The 20,396-nt window shown below is 36.7% G+C and overlaps 1 protein-coding gene and 1 long non-coding RNA gene across 2 annotated transcripts; both read left to right on the top strand.

Annotated features, from left to right (window-relative positions):
• Window positions 1–216: 216 nt before the first annotated feature.
• On the top strand, window positions 217–12,218 carry LOC112573769. Its single transcript, XM_025254362.1, has 18 exons — window positions 217–540; window positions 1,116–1,251; window positions 1,973–2,234; window positions 2,582–2,749; window positions 3,382–3,472; window positions 3,725–3,849; window positions 4,344–4,402; window positions 4,789–4,870; window positions 5,614–5,691; window positions 6,310–6,394; window positions 6,854–6,929; window positions 8,104–8,223; window positions 8,537–8,644; window positions 8,937–9,100; window positions 9,464–9,614; window positions 9,952–10,025; window positions 10,428–10,532; window positions 10,942–12,218. The coding sequence occupies exons 1-18, from the start codon at window positions 280–282 to the stop codon at window positions 11,068–11,070; spliced, it is 2,274 nt and encodes a 757-aa protein (XP_025110147.1). The 5' UTR covers window positions 217–279; the 3' UTR covers window positions 11,071–12,218.
• Window positions 12,219–12,692: 474 nt separating this feature from the next.
• LOC112573862 lies at window positions 12,693–19,504 on the top strand. The gene is made up of 3 exons (XR_003101292.1): window positions 12,693–12,732; window positions 17,880–18,234; window positions 18,614–19,504. It is a non-coding gene; the product is annotated as an uncharacterized LOC112573862 (long non-coding RNA).
• Window positions 19,505–20,396: the final 892 nt, after the last annotated feature.

Genomic DNA, 20,396 nt, shown 5'->3' with positions numbered 1-20,396 from the left:
CACTGAACCGCAACTATATTCGACTGTTAAAGGAATTAAAAAACAATTTTCACCACCCGTTTATCTAAAAGGAGACTAAAATAATGGTGCATGACCTAATGTAATAAATCTGAGTATATGTGACAGTATGTGAGGAGGATTAAACAAGAAACGTGGGTTCCCCAAGGTTCTACATCAGCGATGACTCGATAGGACAGGGGAGATAGTCAAGACACCGTGGAGGGTGTTGGGGGGAAGTAACCACGTAGAGATTTACTGCGGACCTAAACTGTTGACAAGATGGCGGAAGGCGATACCGTAGGCGAATCAGCTACGAAAAGCGTTGCTGCGAAAGAGAGTGCTCAAAGCATGCTGGACCTTGATACAGACTCCAGAACAAATATGGTAGACTGCTTTGGCAGGCCTGGATCCCAGCTGGCAGAAAAGCAAACATTCAAAAACAAAACTGGAGAAACTATTTGTGCTTTTCCCGTTATCGTTGATTTTCGTAGAGTCTTGGATCTTGGGCAAGTGTCAGAAGAAAGCGGCGTTATTCCAGGGGTGCGTTAAAAATATACGTATATCATTTATTACAATTTGAGAAAATCGGGCCAACAGTCAAAGAAGCATTTGTTTCGACTTTCATGAAGACTGGAATATTGGTACCACTAAATCTACCAATAAATAAATCTACTACCAGGTTTAATTCATGTTACATGATTGTCATGAGAAATAATATTTAACAATAAATATAAGCACCATCTGTTAAAAACTTACAACTGTGTTGACTTTTGTTATCACTTTGTTAAGCAGGTTCTCCATGGTTCCTGCAATTTCCTCATAATATTTTCTCAGGATTTACGTACAATTATTCTAGATGTAAAAGTAAAGGTGTGAGGTGTGGATATGTTAGTCATTTAGAATAAGTGAGGATCTGAATTATGCTTTCCAAACTGGATAACTTTGTATTAAAATGTGAAATAAGAAATACAAGGATGAAGAAAACTTTACAAAATTAAAATTTTCTAGCACGTCCACTCTTTATATAAATTCAAAATCACTTTAACTAAGCAATGAAAAATTATTTTGTCATTTTTCGTAGGAAATTTTAAATAAAAACAATTTTTGTCTTTCAGATTTCCAATCGAGATCTTCTTCATGCTGTTGTAGGGTTGTATGATGTTAATCTGAGTGATATGACAGCAGATTGTTTGTACAGCACAATTTGTGAGAAATGGGCACGCACAATTCTGCTTGTTAGAGATGTGAAAGGTATGTAACTTATTCTAATAATATTATTTATATAAATATCAGAGAATCTAATCTTTGGGCATTAACCTCAAATGCTCTTTTTACTAAATTATTTATTATATGATTGCCATAAATATGAGATATAACAGAATTTATGTAAAACGACAGCCTCTTTTCAAGATGAGAGAAATAGGATATAACTGTGTATATGGAAGGGAGCTAATAAATCAAGTTTATGTACTATTATACATGTATATTGTTTCAGACTAATTACAATTCCTGAATTAAATCTGTACAATAACCTGCATTTTTATATGGAAAAGTTCATGTAGTCATATATTTATGCAAAACACATTGCTATGTCTAAATGTAGAATTTATAAACACATTTTGTTTTACTTGTAGCATATATTGTGCATGCATGTATGTATATGCACACATGCACAGTGATATTTTTATATGTGAGAAATGCATGTGCAAGTTGATAATGATGCTGGCATAATGTATAACCACTCTTGCAATAAGAGATCATATTTAAATGCCTAGGCATTAATGCTCAAAAAGGAAAGCTCTAAGTGTAAGTCTGGGTGATTTAAAAAAAATGTGCTTAAAAGGTCAAAGAAAAAAATAATTGTTATGCTCTATATTGTAAAGTCATGTCTCTGTGGAAGCATAAAGACATTAAAGGAGAAAGAAATGTGTAGTTTATATCAAACTGTTGTTTTTTTTTGTTGCTTTGTCAGACGCAATTGCAGACTTGGAAAAGAGGAGGAAGAAAGAGAAGCTTAGGAGAGACAAAGAAAAGGAAGAAAAAAATGCTGCTGATGAACATTTAGTGGAAAGTGATGAAGAAGAAAGTGATGAGGATGATGACGAAGGACAGGAAGAAGATGAAGAAGATGATGTTCTTGATGATGATCATGAAAAATCCAGTATGTTTGAAGATGTGTACAGTGACACAGAGGAAGAAGAGGAGGAGGAGGAGGAGGCAGAAAATGAAGAGGAGTGAGATCATTATGACAATTAGATCACATCTAATTCTTAAATACTTTAGATCTGTCATTGTGCCAATTAGATAACATCCGTCTGCTAAGTGTGCGTAAAATTCCATTGCCAAGTGTGAAGTTAAAAGTTTAAAGTGTTGCTGTTTGAAAGAATTTGTTGTGGATCACTTTATTTACATCTTCAGATTGTAACAATGAATATATACTCCTTTGTTTGTGGCAAATCTGTGATTGATGCCCCTGTGATGCACAGAATTACCTCCCTTTTCTCTATGGTAAGATATATATTTTTTACTTTTTTGAGGCATTGTTGACAGGAACTATCATTTCTCTTGTATCACCTTCCAGGGAAGAGGAAGAGGAAGAGGAAGACTTTTCCCGTGGAGTGAAAACTTTTGTAAAAAAGGTAGCTAGTCGAAGACTGGAACGTGAAAGTAACTCAGGTGCCATCACAGAGGATCAAGTAGGGATAGAGACTAGGCTCCTTGGGTGTGCAACTTTTGAAAAGAAATATGCGTAAGGCTTTTTAGTATGTATGTCTTGTTAGTGTTAGACCCTGTGCATTCACTGCATGTGTTTTCACATGTACATGTTTGTTTGCAATCATTTGTATGTTTTTTATTTGTCAGTTGTACATGTCCATCATGTACAATTGTCAGCAGGCAGTTTATTGTTTTCCAAGTTCATAAGTTCCTTTCAGTATAACAAATGCCTAAGCTGACTTGGAAACAATTGAATTTGAGCAACCGTTTTACCTCCATGTGAATTTTTTTTTTTTTTTTTTTTTTGAAGTTTTCATTTGACCTGCAGTTTGGTGGCTGCTGGGATCACCGCGCATTGAGCGCATCTTTGTGATGCGGATACTGGCGCGCTATAAAACTACATCATCATCATCATCATCATGATTGCATTTTTCAAAAGATTATGAACACTTAAGTTTCCATTATGTTTTTTTTTTTTATTTTTAGCCTTATTCTTTGTACCTTTGAATGCTATCATTGGAAACAAATGTTCCCTAAACTAGTAGAAATTTTATCACAAACTAGGGAGGAAGTTAAATGTGAAGAAGTAAAACGATTTATCAGAAAATTAAATTATATAATTCTTTTGCTTATATTTGGTGTTTGAAGTTACTATGTTTGTTTCAGTTGCCAGCATAAAGAACGAGTGGTACACTTGACACTTATCAGTGTACGGAAAAGAGCACAGAAATTCTGCATGGGAAAATATCTACTGTCTGTGAGTTGCATGCACTAGTAATAAGAGAGATAATGTGTTATTTCAATAGCCACTGTCATATATGGAAGGAAATAGGCATTTGCTGTCGTTCAACTCTAAAAGGCATAGCATTATAGCGACAATTTAATCAAATAGATTTCTTTATATTTTTCATCATTTTATTTTGCATCAAGCACTTAGTCAATATTCAACATGACATTTTTAGAATCTCAGTGAGGATACATGGCAACAGTAAAGCTTTTTGTGTGACAGAAATGCATGGATCCCACTGTTGTTGGCCATTATGATGCAGTAGTAGTCCATGCTGACAATTCAGCCATTGATTTTTTCAAGAAATATGGCTTTTCAGATGATGTGGTCCTGAACAGCAAATGGAGGTTAGCTTAACTTTTATCCATATTTTTGTTTTAGTTTTTCAATACAAAATCTGATGGATATTTAGCAAGCAAACTATGGTTTATAGGTATCTTTATATAGTTTATTCAATATTGTGAAAAAAATCTATCTGATGATGTAACATTTTGTGGTTTTATTATGTTTAGTACTAATATTTTTATTGCTGTAATAATGCTTTATTGATACCATAGAGTGTTTATGACATGTTAAATTAAGTCATAATCATAAATAAAATGTTAATGGAACATTTTATGAACTTTTTTTAATAACATTTATTCACATAACACACGAAATACAATATTTTAAAAATATGAAACAAACAACATATGCTCATAAAGTAACACTTATAAAATGTTATGAACTTTATTCACTAAAATATTTAATGTGATTAATGACATTACTTTAGTCAATATTTTTTTTTGTACCTGGTGCAGTCTGTTTACATTCATTATATTTCCATTTCTAACACTTTCAGTGAACTAGCAGAGCAGTTTACAGACTGTACTCTTATGTGCTACCTTCCAGGTTTCTCAGGTAAGTAAAAAAAACCAAAACAAAACAGTAAAATAAATGTTTGCAACATTTGAATTTACATTGAGAGAATAATTAAGTGAGTGTTCTTCTGCATTGGTTATAAAAGTCATTCAGATCTGTGCTTGAAAATTAAGTTACAAATTTTAAGTTTAGAAGGTTATCCCCATGTATTTAGGTAGTCTTTGGACGTGTGAAGATGTCTGGTTAAGCAGCTTTAAGGTACGGCAGCTTCATGACATATATGCAACAGCAGCAATAACTAGGCTGGAAAGAATCTGGCACAGCCATGATATAGGTTTACTACAAAGTACAATCTGTACAAGTCCCTTGCAGTACTTATCCTGCTTTATGGATGTGAAACATGGACTCTTATTGCCGATATGGAGAGGAGAATCAAGGCATTCGAGAACAAGTGCCTGAGGATGCTGCTCTGGATCTCGCACAAAAGAACATAAAACCAATGACTTTGTAAAAAGCAAGGTCACTTCACTCACAGGACATCAGGAACCCCTACTTTCAACAGTCAAATGAAATGAGCTGGTCTGGTTTGGCTGTGTGACCCAACACAACACTGTCAAAGACTGTCTTTTAAGTTACCTTGGCATTGGATGCCACAGTGGCCAGAGAAAGAACTGGCTTATGAACTCAATGGAGTGGACTGATCATCCTGTTCAGGCTGTTTGCTCACTAAAACAGGCGTGAGTGATGGGCCTTGTCAGTTGCTGTGTCTATGTGCTCCTCCAAACAACCGGCACCAATCAAGAACAAATGGGTGAACGAATGATGTCTGGTTTACAGAGTCTGTATGGTGAACAGATACTTGTGCATGAGATGCCACTGTTAGGTAATGATATGTTATTGATGTCTGCATGCTGAAAGGTGAACATTTCTTTGAGATGTCATTATCAGGCATTGCTGTCTATACTGCACTGCAGGACATGCACTCATGTAGCCATTTTGAATCAATTATCCTTATTGTCTAGTTTAGAAAGTTTTAAAGGGACTTTTATCAGGGATTTGTTGGGAGAATTTTTAACTTTTGATGACTACAGTGAGAATAATCTAGCATTAAAATCTTATGCTCTTAAGAGTGCAATAACAGTGTTTAAGTTTTATGGGAGAATTTCCAGTTCACATGTGATAATGAAAAATTCGCAAACAAAGAGCAGATCATGTTTGAATTTTTGGGATATATTGTTGTATCATTGCAGGAGCTTTATGTTTGAATTGACTGATGTCAGCAAGAAGGATCCAGAATTGTGTGAAGTTGAAGAAGAATTCAGCAAATGGTAATAATAATAAAAAAATGATAGAAATGGTCACAAATAGAAAAGTGGGTCTTTTATCTGTTTTTTAGGAGCTGTTGATGTTGATCTGAGGGCAGTAATTTCCATTGGTTTTATATAATTATAAGAATTACAAAGAATTTCGTTGGGTCTTTCTGTAAAGAGGACATTTTTTCACTTCTTATTTTGCTGCTGTATCACATAGCTATTGTAGCAGATGGCATATAATTTGTAGGAATAAAGATTTCAAGAAATTTGCCAAATGCTAAAGATGAAAATTCTATTTTACTTAAAATTTGTTGAAACATTTCATTGCTGTTCATCAGTGTAGGTAGAGATTATAACTAATATTTACTTGTAAACATTATGACAGGGACAATTGTAGGTAGTGGTTCTTGATCCATTATCAAACACACATATTTTTTCTGCATGCAATACTTGTCACAAGGTAGTATAAGTTGCTGACTTTGTATAAACACCAAGAAACTAACAATCTTATTGCAGGTATGCGTGTATCAGTGATGTGTTGTCTATGAAGTCTTTGATATTATTGTAGGTGATTGTTCTTCCTGGAAAGTTTGAAACTGCCTGAAATGGATTAAATAAAATGTGAAATTGCAGGCAAAGAAAAACCCTGGAAGCATACCAGAACCAGATATGCTGTGTCACAAAAATGCGTCACGAGATAACCCAACTAAAAAAAATTGTAAGCACAGTTTCATTCTTTTTAGTGCATTTTTTAGATGCTGGGAGTAGCAGTGATTGAGGCAGAGCTGCATGCATGCTCATTTTAATATGTAGTGTCTTTTTAAAAAGTTCTTGCTATAGGAAATGGCACCAAACCATCAAAACAGCATCTATTAAATCGTTTAAGGTGGTTCTTGAAGTTCTTGCCCTATCTTTAGCCAGCCATTATCCAGATGGGTGAATAATTCAATTGTATATTAAATAGTAGTAGTGGTTTTGATTCTCTTAGAGTGGTGGACAGACCTTTTTGATGAAAACTTTAAACTTTGTAAGTACATGTACCGATAGTGCCATGATTTTTAAGATTTGAACCTTGTAGGTTATTCAAGGACCTGAAGTCTCCACTTCATTGTTGTAATAAAAAAAATGTATTATTCATATGTTTGAAAATCCTACAGCACTGCTCTTATTTGTTCAGATTAAAAAGCAGAGTGATCTTCTGAGCATATTAATTAAAGAAAATGAAAAAGCAAGAAGAGATAAACTGAGTGCAGGTAAGCATGGAAGTTTTAGCATTCTATCGATGATAGTCTTTATGCAACTTTTGGTGAAAAGGTGAATGAATGCATCTTGTGGTTTTCCCCTTGTAAATATTTACATATATATATATACCCCCTTTCAATCTGAGCTAATCAGTGGTTAGTATTGCTGATCTCCCAAGATTTTGCCCAGGAAATTATCTCATGTACTCACCTGATGAAGAACTAATTACCCCACGTAACCACCACCAATTGGTTTCAATTTACCTTGTAATGGTATGGTGGCTTGCGAACCTTGTTGATCCACAGAGTTGGCAGGTCTAACCAAACTGAACAGGTCGGTCATGGAGGCCAGACTGAAATGTTGCACCCTGGCTCTCCTTGATGTAGTTTTGCTTTGGACTAACAACCCCAAAACACCAGAAACTGTAACAGTATCTGTAGCCCTGCGCTCCTCCAGTAGGTTGGTTGATTTAGTAGGTAACTGCTTCCACCTTGAGGTGATTTTGAGGAGAGGGAGGGTGGAGGAAACCAGGAGACAATCCAGCCAGTAGACAGGTGTTACATACAGTGTCCAGAGATGAGATCTCTACTCTGAGCTTCTCACTTCAGTAATGACAAGTGAGTGTTTCTAACCACAACACCATTGGGCATCCTGTCGAGGAGTAACAAGGAATAAGCTAACTACCCCAAGTAATGTGTGTTAAAGAAATATGTTGGGGATGCAGAGTTATTGCACCATTAAAAAAAATTACAGTGATTATGGTCTTTTAGCCTGATAGTAGTGATCACAGAAATCCAAAGGATTGTGCATGAATTGGAGAGGGCTGTTCAGCCTTTCGAGTCCCCAGTCATTGTTGGTGGGAGAGATGGTAGTTTTCCAGTTACAGGGACAATTAAGTGACTTTCAAGTCTACACATCAGCAACATGGCAATAATTTTATGATCCCTCATCTGGAAGATGGAATTACTGTCTTACATGAGGACCCTGCAACTGTTCCAAAAGATTTTTTTTCTCATAAATTTGATAACTTAACATCTCACATATTGTATCAGCATGTCGCATTATATAAAAAGTAATATTTTAACTATACAGTAATTGCTGCATTACAGATTTGTAGTAGGTTATCTTATTCAGTAGGATGACTGCTTGGAGCATGCTTTTGCAGTTTCCTTCTTCTTGTTTCAGAGCACAGTTTATTGATATTCAAACTTGAGACAGCATGCAATGCATTCAAAACTGATACAGCTTCAAGCACTGATGGAAACCATGCAGAGCTAACAGGTGTGGCATCATGCTGTCAAAATGGTATGGCAACTATCTGCTTCACGTTTGCTTGAAACAGACTTGTAGATCACTCCACAATGAGCATTTGAGATCTTTAGGATTCCTCTAAATTCTATAACTGTTATTCTAGCATTTTAGAAATAATGATAAGTTGTTTTTCAAAGCATTATTTGTAAGTAGTAGTAGAGTAGTGCACAAAAAACAGAAATTAAGATCCGTATTATCAAGTGACACGTGATTTTGGGAATGTTATAATATTATTTAACAGTAAGATTCACACTATTATTAACTCCCTTAATGCGTCTAATTCATATAAATTGTAATTGCATCCTAGATAATGGAGACAATGAGATAAAGACAGAAGCACTGATCCAAAGCCTAATACGTCAGTGTATTTCGCTGGAAAATATGCACATTTCTCAGGGCAGCTTGTCAGAAACAGGTAACAAAAAAATAATACAGGTAAAATGCAATGATATAGAGTACTATGCTTCAGTCAGACAAAAAAAGAACAAAAAAAACAAACAAAAAACAAACCAAACAAAAAAAGAAACACATGGGACTTTTTTCCTGAATTGAGCAAGAAATGTCCATTAAGCTATATGCTTGCTTTTCAAACATCCTTAGGTATATGTTCAGTGTAAATACAAAAGTTTTTATTGGTGTCAGCCTATCCTTGACCCAGTATGACTTACTGCAACATAACATTTACAATGTTTTTATTTTGAGAACAGTTGAGACTCAGCACTTAACCCAGCAGCAAGAAAGCAGCAAGCCCTCAGCAGCAAGTGAGACGGAGGATTTGCTCACATGCTTTGACATTTCCACACGCTTCCAGTTGGACATGTCTACAGACAAAAGTCTTACTATGAAGTATGAAGCTACTTCTGTAATTAAGGTTTGCAAATTTTTTATTTCATTTAATTGCATGTTTTTGTATTGGTGATAAAATATGCAATGTTTGTGCATACAGTTTGTGTAAATCAGATTTTGGATGATTTCTGAGAAGTTGAAGCACTACTTTCCCAGGTTGTGTTAATTAAAAGGAACCCACCTTCAAATCATTTTTTCTTGTATTTTTTTTTGGTTTAGTTTCTGTTTAGTAGAAGATTATAGAATGAGTTTATAAGATGTGTACTGTTGACATGTTTAAGTCATGTAAAGATTTTTATTTTGATGTGACATTTAGAATATCCTGAAATTAACTGACGGCAGAAATGCAAAGAGTATACTATTTAATATTAAACTGTCTGCAATGCAGGCTTCCTTACCACAGAATATCATAGAAAGATTTCACAAAACCCTCAAAAGCATGGCTAATCCAGACTTTGTGACACAACTATACTTCTGTGGCACTCTGGAGAAACCCCATCGCTGTACACAGGTGTTGAAGACTGGATTCTTACAGGAAGGTGGGTCCTTCTAAAAAAGATAGTCTTTTCACATTATTCAGTGAGCTTTCTGTATGATGTTCTTCTTTGACATTTTGAAGAAATGCAGGTGTTGAAGACTGGATTTTTACAGAAAGGGTAGTTATTGCTTGACAATATTACAGTCTCTTAATATAAGCCTGTAAAATTTCTGAAAGAAGTCTTGTGACAGCATTAACATTATTCATTGTTTGTGACCATCAGCAGTATTACATTAAAAAAAAATTATTGTCTTTTAATGTCAATACAAAGAAACAGTTAAACAGTGGCATTATTAAGTAGTTGTTTTTCCTGAAACAAGCAAATCTTTTATCTGCAGATTTTTCACATGGAGAGTATGGGTATGGCTTGTATTTTTCAAAGCATCCATCCAAAGCAGCTCAGTTTTCTGCTGTAAGTATTGAAAAATGTTTAGTTTATAAATGGTTTGGATTAGTTCTTAATGGTATGGATTGGTATCAATTTAAAATCTTTTTTTTTTAGTAGTACCATCATATACATTTTGGTCTTGGACATGGTATGATCAAAGTTCATGGTCACAGTGTTCAGAATATTCTTGAACACTTAATGTTTGCTGTATGTAAGATATTTAATTTCAGCCCTTGATGAAGACTACACCCTAGAGTTACATAGATCCTGTTACTTAATTTTGTTCAGTGAGCCACTGACCACCATAAGCAGAATGATTAAGCTAATATGAGGCTGATTGAAATTCTCTTAACTTCTGAACCTCTCTGGATATATATTTGTAGCACAATAATTGAAATTTTGATTTTGATGCATAAAACTCAACAGCTTGGAAAACTGGTGTTGGCTGAGGTAGGATTGGGTGCTGTGGAAACAATAACCAAAAGTGACAGAACTCGTAAAAAGCCTTCTGATGGAATGGACTCAATAATTGTGAGTGAAATTGCATTAATAGTCTACATAGTTGACAGTAATATCAAAGGAAATGAAGGAAGAGGTTTCGTAAATATTAACAAAAATAAGAAGGAAAAAAAACAGAGTATGTGTATGTGTGTGTGGAAGGGGTGGTGGAAGATAGGTGGGTGAATGTGTGAGTGTGTAAAGACCAATTGTATTGTTTATCATTCAAATTTATTCTTTATGGTAAAAGTATCTACTTAGACATTAGAATCAATCACAGATTTATCACAAAATTTGGGTGAGGCATTTCTCATCTGCAGATGCTCATTATTCAAGTATTAATTTATTTTATTAAGAAAACAAAAGCCAAAATCATAGAGAGAAGGAGAGAGTAAAATCATTTACAGAGTTTTACATCATCAAATTTTGTGATAACATGCAGGTACCTGGACGACTATGCCATTGGGGTAGAGAGTCTCCAGAAGCACTTCTATGTCAGGAATATGTTGTCTTTAACATTGAGCAAGTGACACCTGTATGTCTCATCACATATCAGGCAGTCAAAAAATAAAAGTCTTCAGTGTTCATAGATGCAAAATATGACCAGCTAAGAACTCGATAAATTGTCACAAATACGCTTTATCTGAAATGTTATATTTTTCTTTATCTTTGAGTGTTGCATGAAATAAAATTGAAATATTTCACACATGGAGATTCATTCACAGATATTTTAAGAATGTTCTTATATTGGCAAAGAGCTTAAGCCTCTGAAGTGCTTTCAAGTCCCATTGTACTGGTAAACAGAATTAAACTTTGCTTGGCATGTTGACCAAAGTTTCAGTATTCAAATGTTCTCCACATAAACAATTGCTTGCCTGTACCTTCACACACAACTCTGCCAAACTTGGTCAAGCATTTGACATTTGCTTGCATTTAGGTTGCAAACAGACTTTGTTTTTAGGATATTATTAGGGGTGACAAATGAAATTCTGTGGATGAGACTAGAAGGTTGATAAAAAAATATATGCATTTGTTGTGTTACGAAAGTAATGAGATGCAATTGTTTACACCCAGAATCATTGTATACTCAAGTAGTTTGTGGTATTCTTCTTCTTCTTCCTAATCACCCCCAGTGGAGCATAGGGCAGTTTGTGGTATACTGTTGATTTTTATGATCACTGTTTTCTGAATGAGAAATGAATAAGAGTGAATGGAGGAGTGGATGATTTATCAAAATGGATAAAATTATTGGATCATCCTGAAGATTAAGTTTTGGTGGTTTGTGGACCTGATGCCAAATACTTTCATTTTTGGAAAAATGCTTACATGTTATACATTGTTACAATTGCCATTGCTTCTTGTTTGTTTTCCATTAGTGATGTGATGTTAATTTTGACATTGGCATATTTTAATTAGGCCTCATAAAAGAAAATAAAGAAAACCACGATATTATTTTAAAAACTCTCCAGGCTCTTAACAACTTTAATGGAAGTACCTTGCAATGTGCAAAACTTTTGGCAACTGTGCTCCAAAAGAAAGTATACAATGCAACAATGGTTTGTGAAATTTTTGTTCAAAATGCCTCCTTTTCATAATGCTCAATTAACATGAAATGAACATTTTACCTGAGAGTTAAATTTATTTTTATGATATGGATAACTAAAATTTGCCATGTGAGTAAATTTTCTCATTTATAACTATTTAAAAATAAACTTTCAAAGCGACCTGAGTTTTGAGTATATTTCCGGACGATACCTTTCTGATTGATATGATTTATTGCTTTCTTGTATCTTTGTAGCAAGTAGGCTACTTTAGAACATAATCCACTTTGAACTTTAGCTGTGTGTGGTCAAACTCACTATTCCAAACTCAGAATATCCAGCACATTCAAATCACATAAAGACTTCAAGAAACACTAAAACTAAAAGCGTTTTCTGTAAGATTATGGACACATAATCTTTGATGGTTAGTTGGTAAAGCAGACATGACAGAAAATAACAAATCAGTTAGTGGTTAGTGATAAATTATAAATTTTGTTGCATATTTTACGAAACTTGAATTATTACCACGGACATGAGTGCATTAACCTTTAGCCCAGGGTCAGATCGGGGTCAGCAGTCTAAGGGAAGCCACTGTTGTTCTGGTTTTTTTTTTGAAGAGCAGACGACATACCAGACGTCTATTTCTGTGGAGGTTTGTGGCTGAAAACTGTACGACACTTTTGAAAGTGAAGGTAAAAACTTACCTGGTGGAATGTGAGCAATATGTCTAGAAATCTTTAAATAACTTTTTTTCACAACAGATTAGTACAATACTTCGATAAAACAGGAAATTTACTTAACCGAAATTGAAAGGCAAATAGTTGGCTTAATACAAACGGAATGTTTTATTTTTTTAAAGTAGTGAAGTATCCCGCAAAACTCAAATTTGCATTTATTCAACCTTTAAGTATTTTCTTCTTTAGCATTCCTGGAGCAGCTTAATTCAGATGGTGAGTTTGGTTAAAGGGACAAATTGGATTTTTTTTTTTTTTTTTTTTTTTTTTGCGAAACACACAGAGACATAAAACACAATAAAAATTAAAAACAACAATAGCAACAAAAACAACAACAAAATCGAGAAGCAGTTCAAAAGCATCACACTAAGTCAAAGCCTGCAGGATGCTGAGGGTACGGTGGAGGTAGAGATCGAGGATCGATCGAGGTACAGTCTTTTAAAAGAAATAATAATGGAACCCACAATATAAACAACAGTCAAACTTTGTACACATGGTATTGTAGATACATGGAAGATGTCCTAGTTTTTTTTTTTTGTTTTTGTTTAGTTGTTTGTTTTTAATATAAAACCTCCGAGTTTAAATTTCGACACTATGATTTATAAGTGTGCTGATGACTTCAAAGGGGGGAAAAGCAGTATCGGCTTTGCTTTGTAAAACAAGGCTGTCTCCCCTTAATCACAGTCTGAAGAACTCGTCGTTACAAATTTTGTTCCCGACTCTCGCAAATTGGCAGAACTAGACCATACCGGTAACTAGATTAATTAACTATACAAAAAACATTTTACCCATAATTTCACTGGTTGATTCCGATTAGGGTCTAAATTTAAGAAAATTTTGCTACAGGAGGCCATAGGTTGTCTTCGAGAGTAATTTAAACTGAAGACAGTGGCTGCTGTAAGTAAGCGTTCTTTCATCTTTACCCTTTCCTTGTGTCTGGAGCAGACAGGGAGTGCTCTTGGCACGTTGACATATGGCGTTCGGGCTATGATGCTGGATGACCCATGACACAGTGACTACAAAAACAGTGACCTTTTTTTTTTTTTTTTTTGTGGCATACAAATTCTTCGATCACGGCAGAGCACGAGAATGCTGTGGCTTTGATCCGTTTTTTTTTTTCTTCTAGTCCCATGCAAACATTTCTTTTCTCGCAGTCGTTTGTTTTAAATAAAAGCATTCATCTGATACTTCAGAAAGATTTCTTGACAACAAATAAGTTTGCGTGTGTACAGAAATTAGTGCTCCGTATTAGCTCTCAGAAAGGCCCGGTGGTTGCTGGTCACCAACAGCGAGGATGGTGAGTTAAGATCTAGCTTTCAGTACAAGTAGGCTTGTTTAGAGAGTTGGGTTAGTTCTCTGTGATATATCAGTAGTTGCTGACACCAAATAAAACGTCAATAACCAGTCGAACAGCCAACTATAGAAGCTTTGGAAATAAAATGTATAATCTATTATTCAGTTTGGAGGCAGTCATATTTCTCGTGTTTCATTTCGCTTGAGCACCAGATGAGTGATTGTACTTAAACTATCGCAAATAATTGTTTATATAATATTTTAAATAGTAGACGTTAGTTCTGCAGACGTAATGAAAACAATTTAAATAATCGAGAAATCAAGAAAAGTAAAGATTAAAAAAAAAAATAAAAAATCAAGTGCTCTTTCGTGCAAGCAAGAATATAACTGCGGCTCCGTGCACATTGAAAGGTAAATTTTTGTAAAAAATTATTCATTACATCCTGAATAAATGGTTGAGGAAAATTAGCAAATCAAAACGATCGTAACAAAGTCACTTAGTAATGAAACTGGACTTGCTGTCACTGTTGTTGTTATTATTCTTTCTGTTATTTTAAAAAGTACATTACTTTTATTTTCGTTTTTGTAATTATGATAAGAGTGTATGATGCTTGGTATGACGATCAATGGATCAGCTATTCTGACAGCAATGTAAGCGGTGTATCGCTCACCATGCCAACAACTTTACATCAGCCCTGTAGATCCCTGACTGTACTGTAAACATTGTACTGACAACCTTTCCCATAATGCTAGTCTTTTTTCACATCCTTCCTTTTGCAATATCATGTTACTCTCTGCCCTTGTTCTTCTTATTTGGTTCCTCTTTGTGTTTTCTGTGTTTGATTTTATTCTTTGTTTAGTACGGTTGTTTATTATTTTATAGTTCACATGTTATTTGTTTTCCTGTCCCTCGTATGCTGTCCATGTTTTGTCATGAATTTATCGCTATAATTAGATCGACATGTGATTTCATCTCGGCGTTTAGTTTACTTCTTAAACCATTTCCTTTTAAACCTATGCCTTAGTTTGAGGGTAAAACAATAGCGAAATTTGGTGGCCAGATCAGCAGCAATGCAGCCACGGTCAACAACTAAAAAACAGATGACATGATGCAAAGTCATTCGCTGACCATTCCTTACAATGAACAGGGCCCGGTTCGGTGGCGCAACGGTTAGGGCCTCTCGCCAATACTGTGATTATCTGTCCTGAGTTCAGATTTCGTCTAAGACACACTGTTCTTTCTTTGCATTGGGGCATCTGTTTACAGGACTGGCTGCTTTGCTGTGATATAGTCTTAGCTCCTGGCTCGGCGTAAAAAAACCAATCCCTCCTCCTCCTCAAGGATAACGGCTTTCCAGTTATTTGCATGGGGTGTGTGAGGCATTTTACTGAAACAGTTCTTTGCAGTTGTGCCAGGGATTTCTCTGTGGACAGGTCATGCCGTATCAGTATCCCCAGGGTGAAAGTTATTTTGATGTACACAGCAGATCGAATCAAGATTAGTGACGGACATAGCGGATGGGAGTAGTCAAGGGACCGACATAGCTTCATGAGCTTTCCCGAGGCTTTGCTAAGTTCAGTAGGTGCTTGCAAAGCATGTATTTTTTCTTTAGAGTAATTTCCCAAGGTGCTAAATAATAATTATACAACGTTAAAGGCCGTGTCTTGGCTATACCAAAGAAGGAAGGAAGAATTAAAAGAGGGAAGGAAATAATGAGAGAGAGAGAGAGAGAGAGAGAGAGAGAGAGAGAGAGAGAGAGAGAAAAGATGATAGTAATAAGAGAATGTGAGCCTACTGTTTGTTATCAGTTCTCTGCTTGTCGCATGCGTAAAAATGCTATTACCAGAAATGAAGAGCAAGTGGACATTGTAGTCGAAATACAAGAATTCATTACCATAGATTTGTTATAGAAGCAGTTAGAAGTAGGAAGCTAATTAGCAAGCAAACAAGCAAACTCTTGCACCAAAGAAGTTAGAGTACAAAGAAAGGAAATAAGCTAACAGCAATTTTACTTATAATTAGTTAATAGCAAAGCGAAGAATATATTAAATTATTACAAATGCCGCTTAAGACCATACACATTGTTTAGAGTGAGTTACTAATAGTGTTCATTATCCATTTCATAATGTGAGGACTTGGGGGACGACTGAGTGTCCTTTAGCTGTCAGATGCTGCTGGCATAAATTGATAAAAGGAAAAATGTATTGACAAGAATGCATTATGGTATCATATCACCAGAGAAACATTACATTTTACTGTTTCTTTCAAGCATATACATGATTAATTTTGGTAAAACATGTCGTCCCTTTTGAGAGCAAAATGAAGGAAGTACATGGGGAAGGATTTATACGGGATCACGAATCACTCTGTACGAGATTATAGCATGCAAACTCAACGCTTTTTTTTCTTAAAACTCAGTTGTTTGCCAGAAACCGCTTTTGCCCATAATTGTGTGCGCCTACGATTTGCAGCATTCAGCTTGTTTATTGTTCGTCTCGTTGCCCGCGCTCTCACGTGTCACGCACAAAGCAGGAGCAGCTAAGCAAGCTAGGACACCTGACATGGCGTCCCACGCCGCTCCCCCGAATCTCGCGAGAATGGTCGTCAGCTTTCTATTCGCGTCCTCCGCGTGCAACTCCTCCAACACGCGGCCACAATGGTCATTAGTGCGGCCAACTGACCACATTGAGGATGCTGGACACCACCGGCGCACAAGAGCCCTCGCACAATAGCACCGAGATGACCAGCACGTCTACGACTACAAGCGCGCCACAGACTTCAAGAGGACACAGTCTTTCAGAAAACTCGTTCTGGGTACAACCAGAGCAAACAACGGCAGCAACATGGATGCTACAATGTCTGGTGTCTGACACGCTTTAAACAAAAGTGATATTCTTTAGCGGTTTCCCTTCAAAAGACTGAATACACGCGGATAAGTGGTGGTTTGATAGAGAACTTGTTCAAATACAGGAAGGAACAAGGCTGAGATTTCTGTTAGTTCATCGTACACTTTCTCTGTTCATAAACCGTCGGTTTTTATTTTGCTGCCGCCTGTAGTAACTGAGAGTAAGATAGGGCTTTAACAAGCTAGGGTTTCTAGACCATGCAAACAGAGTTTCACAAGAAATCAGACGAACACCGAGGTCGGAACGTTTTTTCGGTTCACTTCGAGAGTAAAATGTTTTCTTTACGCCTTCCTGCACCCGATCTCAATCAGATCTCGGAGGGAGCAAAGGGACATTTTGCACATTACACGCTTGGATTTCCTGCGCAAACTGTCACACTAGTCTCCGTCTCTTTCCGTTCTCCGCACACACACACACGGTCGCGCAAACGCACACTTGGCATGCTTCAACCACACAACTGCAGGCGCATTCACTAACTTCAAAATGAAGAACGGGTGTGTGTTTTAGAGAGAAAGAGAAAGTTTTGTCTTTTGTTTAATGAGCAAAGCCGTTGGTTCATTCCTGTTATGTGAGACAATCCATTATTCGGAACGCAGTTGCAACAATATTTCACAGAGTTTGTAAACTCTAATTTCTTACATATATATTGTATTTTAATGATCAACCCTCTTTGTTGTTGTTGTTGTTGTTTTTGTCGCTGCTGCTGTTTTTGAAAATCTATTGTCAGGCCATAGGACACCCGGTTAGAGAATAATCGGCCTAATCAGTATGATGTTACAGGACAATTGGCCACTACAGTGGCGTAACCCTCGCGCACATTGCACTGGGCCGAGGAGACCGGAGATCAAGGAGACAGAGGAGATTTGCCGATATATTCTAATGTCTTCTTTTACATGTGGGCCTAGACGCAAACACCCTATCGGGTTCTCATCAGCAAAGCAGGGGACATCTCAACGCCAGAATCAAACACAAGACTCGGGAACCCGCACCTCCAGCAGCTCCAGGGCGTTCTTTGATTGGTTTTCAAGTCTCCTGCGCGACCCCTGCTGTTCCTTTATCCTCCCCCTTCGTCTTCGTATGCGCTAATTTCTTGGCAAGAGAACGTCTCTGCTATCTGCCTGCAGTCCCGCACGAAAAATAAGACCTTGTGTCCAGGAGTGAAAAATGTTCCATTAGTTGGGTCAGTTACTGAGTTGCAAAAGTGAGCAGAAAACGTTAGTGTGGGAACTTGACTGCGATGAAGAAAACACTGAAGCAAAAGTAAGAGATTAGTATTAATCTTGAATTATTTCCATGGAAAGATTTATTTAGCATTTTAGGCAAACCAATAACTTCTGAATTTCGTCTTCCTGGATGACAGTAAACGTTCTCTGAATTAGAGAACATTATGGGAGTATTGTTTGTTTTGAAAACTATGCACCAATCAATATTCAAAAAAAAAAAAAAGTTATCCCTTTTTCCCCAGAAAAGAAATATAAATGAAAATGGCGAAATGGGAAATGAAAACTTAAGGATTTTAAAAATTACTTTAGAAGATTAAAAGCACGCTTACGTACACTCATTAGTGTAGATAGTTGTTGGGCAGTTTGTTTACAATGCAGTAAGTTTTTTTCTAGCTTTTAGAGATTTCTGGTTACAGGGAGTTGACAGTCTATCCCGGACTGACAGAACAGATGAACTCAACATTCTATCTACTTTCAAGAATCTGACATCGACATGTCGCCTGTTTCATTCAACCGCGCTAAAAATGGCGGAGGTGACGAAGCGGAAGTTCAGCGCCTGATCTCCCTCTGCGCGTCCTCTGCCGGCGAGAGAGGGTACCAAGGGGCGGTAACCTCTTCTGACGATTAGGCAGGCGTGTCGTGGGGGTCACTTGCATCTTGTAGCTCGCAGGGTCGACAATATGGCGGCGACAGATGGGTGCTTTATTGGATAATGATATCGGCACCGACCGGTGCCCGCCTGTCCGCGCAAGGGGCTGTCCTTATACGGCTAATCAGGACCTGGGGAACCCACGGAGCCGGGGCTGTTCTCTGGCACCGCTTCCTCCTTCCGTCACCAGCCTCTTCATCCCTAAGCGTGAGTTCTTTTTCCTGCCACGAGGCTGACACGCGGCTAAACCTGGCCAATCCGCTGAGAAATGACTGGGTGGTTGGTCCGCCCAATTTTCTTCCCCTCCCTACTCTAAGCCTCCCATTAGCAACTCTTCGTCAAAGGGCTAAAAGTTCCTGAAAGAAGTTTGTGTACGACTTCGCTTTGTTGTGTCTGAGAGTCTCCGAGTGCGAAATAAAAGATGTCAATTCGTTGTATTTTTCCTGCAAGGATTAGCTGGTGGTTGCACTCCTGTTTATTTTTGTGGGATTCAGACGACTTCAGTAACTGTAAAAAAGGGAGTGTTTACAAGCGTCAAGTTTTTGTCGGGTCAAATGTCAACTTATTATGTTTTTGTCGTTTTGTACATACATTGTCCCGTAGATTCTACATTCGCTGGTTTAGTCGCTGGACTTTAGAATAGTTTTGTGTGAGAGAGAGAGACACACACACAGACAGAAACAGAGTGCGAGAAAGTGTAATTTTTATTAAAGTATCTTGTTCACTGACTAAAATAAAGAGAGAAAATATATTCATTAAAAACACTAGAGTTCAGTGCATTTTGCTTAAGACGAATTATTCCAGTATCTCTCGTAGCTTGCAGGTCCAAACTATTCTTACAATTTTTGGGGATATAGAATTTGTTAAAGTTTTTAGGGGGTTAATTAGAAAGTAATATTTGTGATCGGGACTGCTGGACAGAATATTGATAGTATTCCTCTATCAGAGAATCACGATGATGATGCGGATGATGATCATGATGATGATGACGACGATCGTGCGGTGCAGAATTCTTGCATGTGGCCAGACTCTCCACGTTTCGCATCATCAGGGTAAGCATAAGGAACACAAAAATAGAAGTTGATGGGCCGGAGCATTGGAAAATTGTGTACCCTTTCTCTAATATGGATTAAAATAAGATAACCGACATTTTAACCGCGAACAACCTCTAACTACAGTGTGACAGTTGCTAATATTTTTTTATGAACCAAGAACGCCTTTAGTATTGTATTTTTTGCCATTTCTTTTTGAAAATTTTGAAACTTGCGAGACCTCTGATCTTTTATTCAGAGATTTTATAGTTCTCTGTCCTCAAAGGAGTCCTTTTGAACTTTTCGTTTGTTTCAAACGAGTTCAGACAAATAACATGTTTTTTTTTTCTTGCATTCTATAGATTGCAGAGATCTGAGCATTGTGAATTCTTCAGTAGCACTCGTAATGATGCTCATCACGACAGAGAACATCTTTCCCACGGGCAAACCTAGATGGGATGTACGATATGGCAGCATGTTTGTGCCAAAGGTAGCAATAAATGTTGTGCATCTTATCAA

Source organism: Pomacea canaliculata, linkage group LG10, assembly GCF_003073045.1.
Source record: "Pomacea canaliculata isolate SZHN2017 linkage group LG10, ASM307304v1, whole genome shotgun sequence".
NCBI classification, from domain to species: Eukaryota; Metazoa; Mollusca; class Gastropoda; order Architaenioglossa; family Ampullariidae; genus Pomacea; species Pomacea canaliculata.
The sequence above is the reverse complement of the archived record's forward strand: the minus strand, read 5'-3'. Positions and strand labels throughout refer to the sequence as shown.

What these genes read in the sequence shown, in the direction of transcription:
- LOC112573769 (XM_025254362.1), top strand. Translation starts at nt 280, where the DNA reads ATGGCGGAAGGCGATACCGTAGGCGAATCAGCTACGAAAAGCGTTGCT. An exon ending in ACTTTTGAAAAGAAATATGC is followed by an intron (nt 2,750 to 3,381) that starts GTAAGGCTTTTT and finishes TGTTTGTTTCAG; the next exon opens with TTGCCAGCATAAAGAACGAG. An exon ending in CTACCTTCCAGGTTTCTCAG is followed by an intron (nt 4,403 to 4,788) that starts GTAAGTAAAAAA and finishes GCCGATATGGAG; the next exon opens with AGGAGAATCAAGGCATTCGA.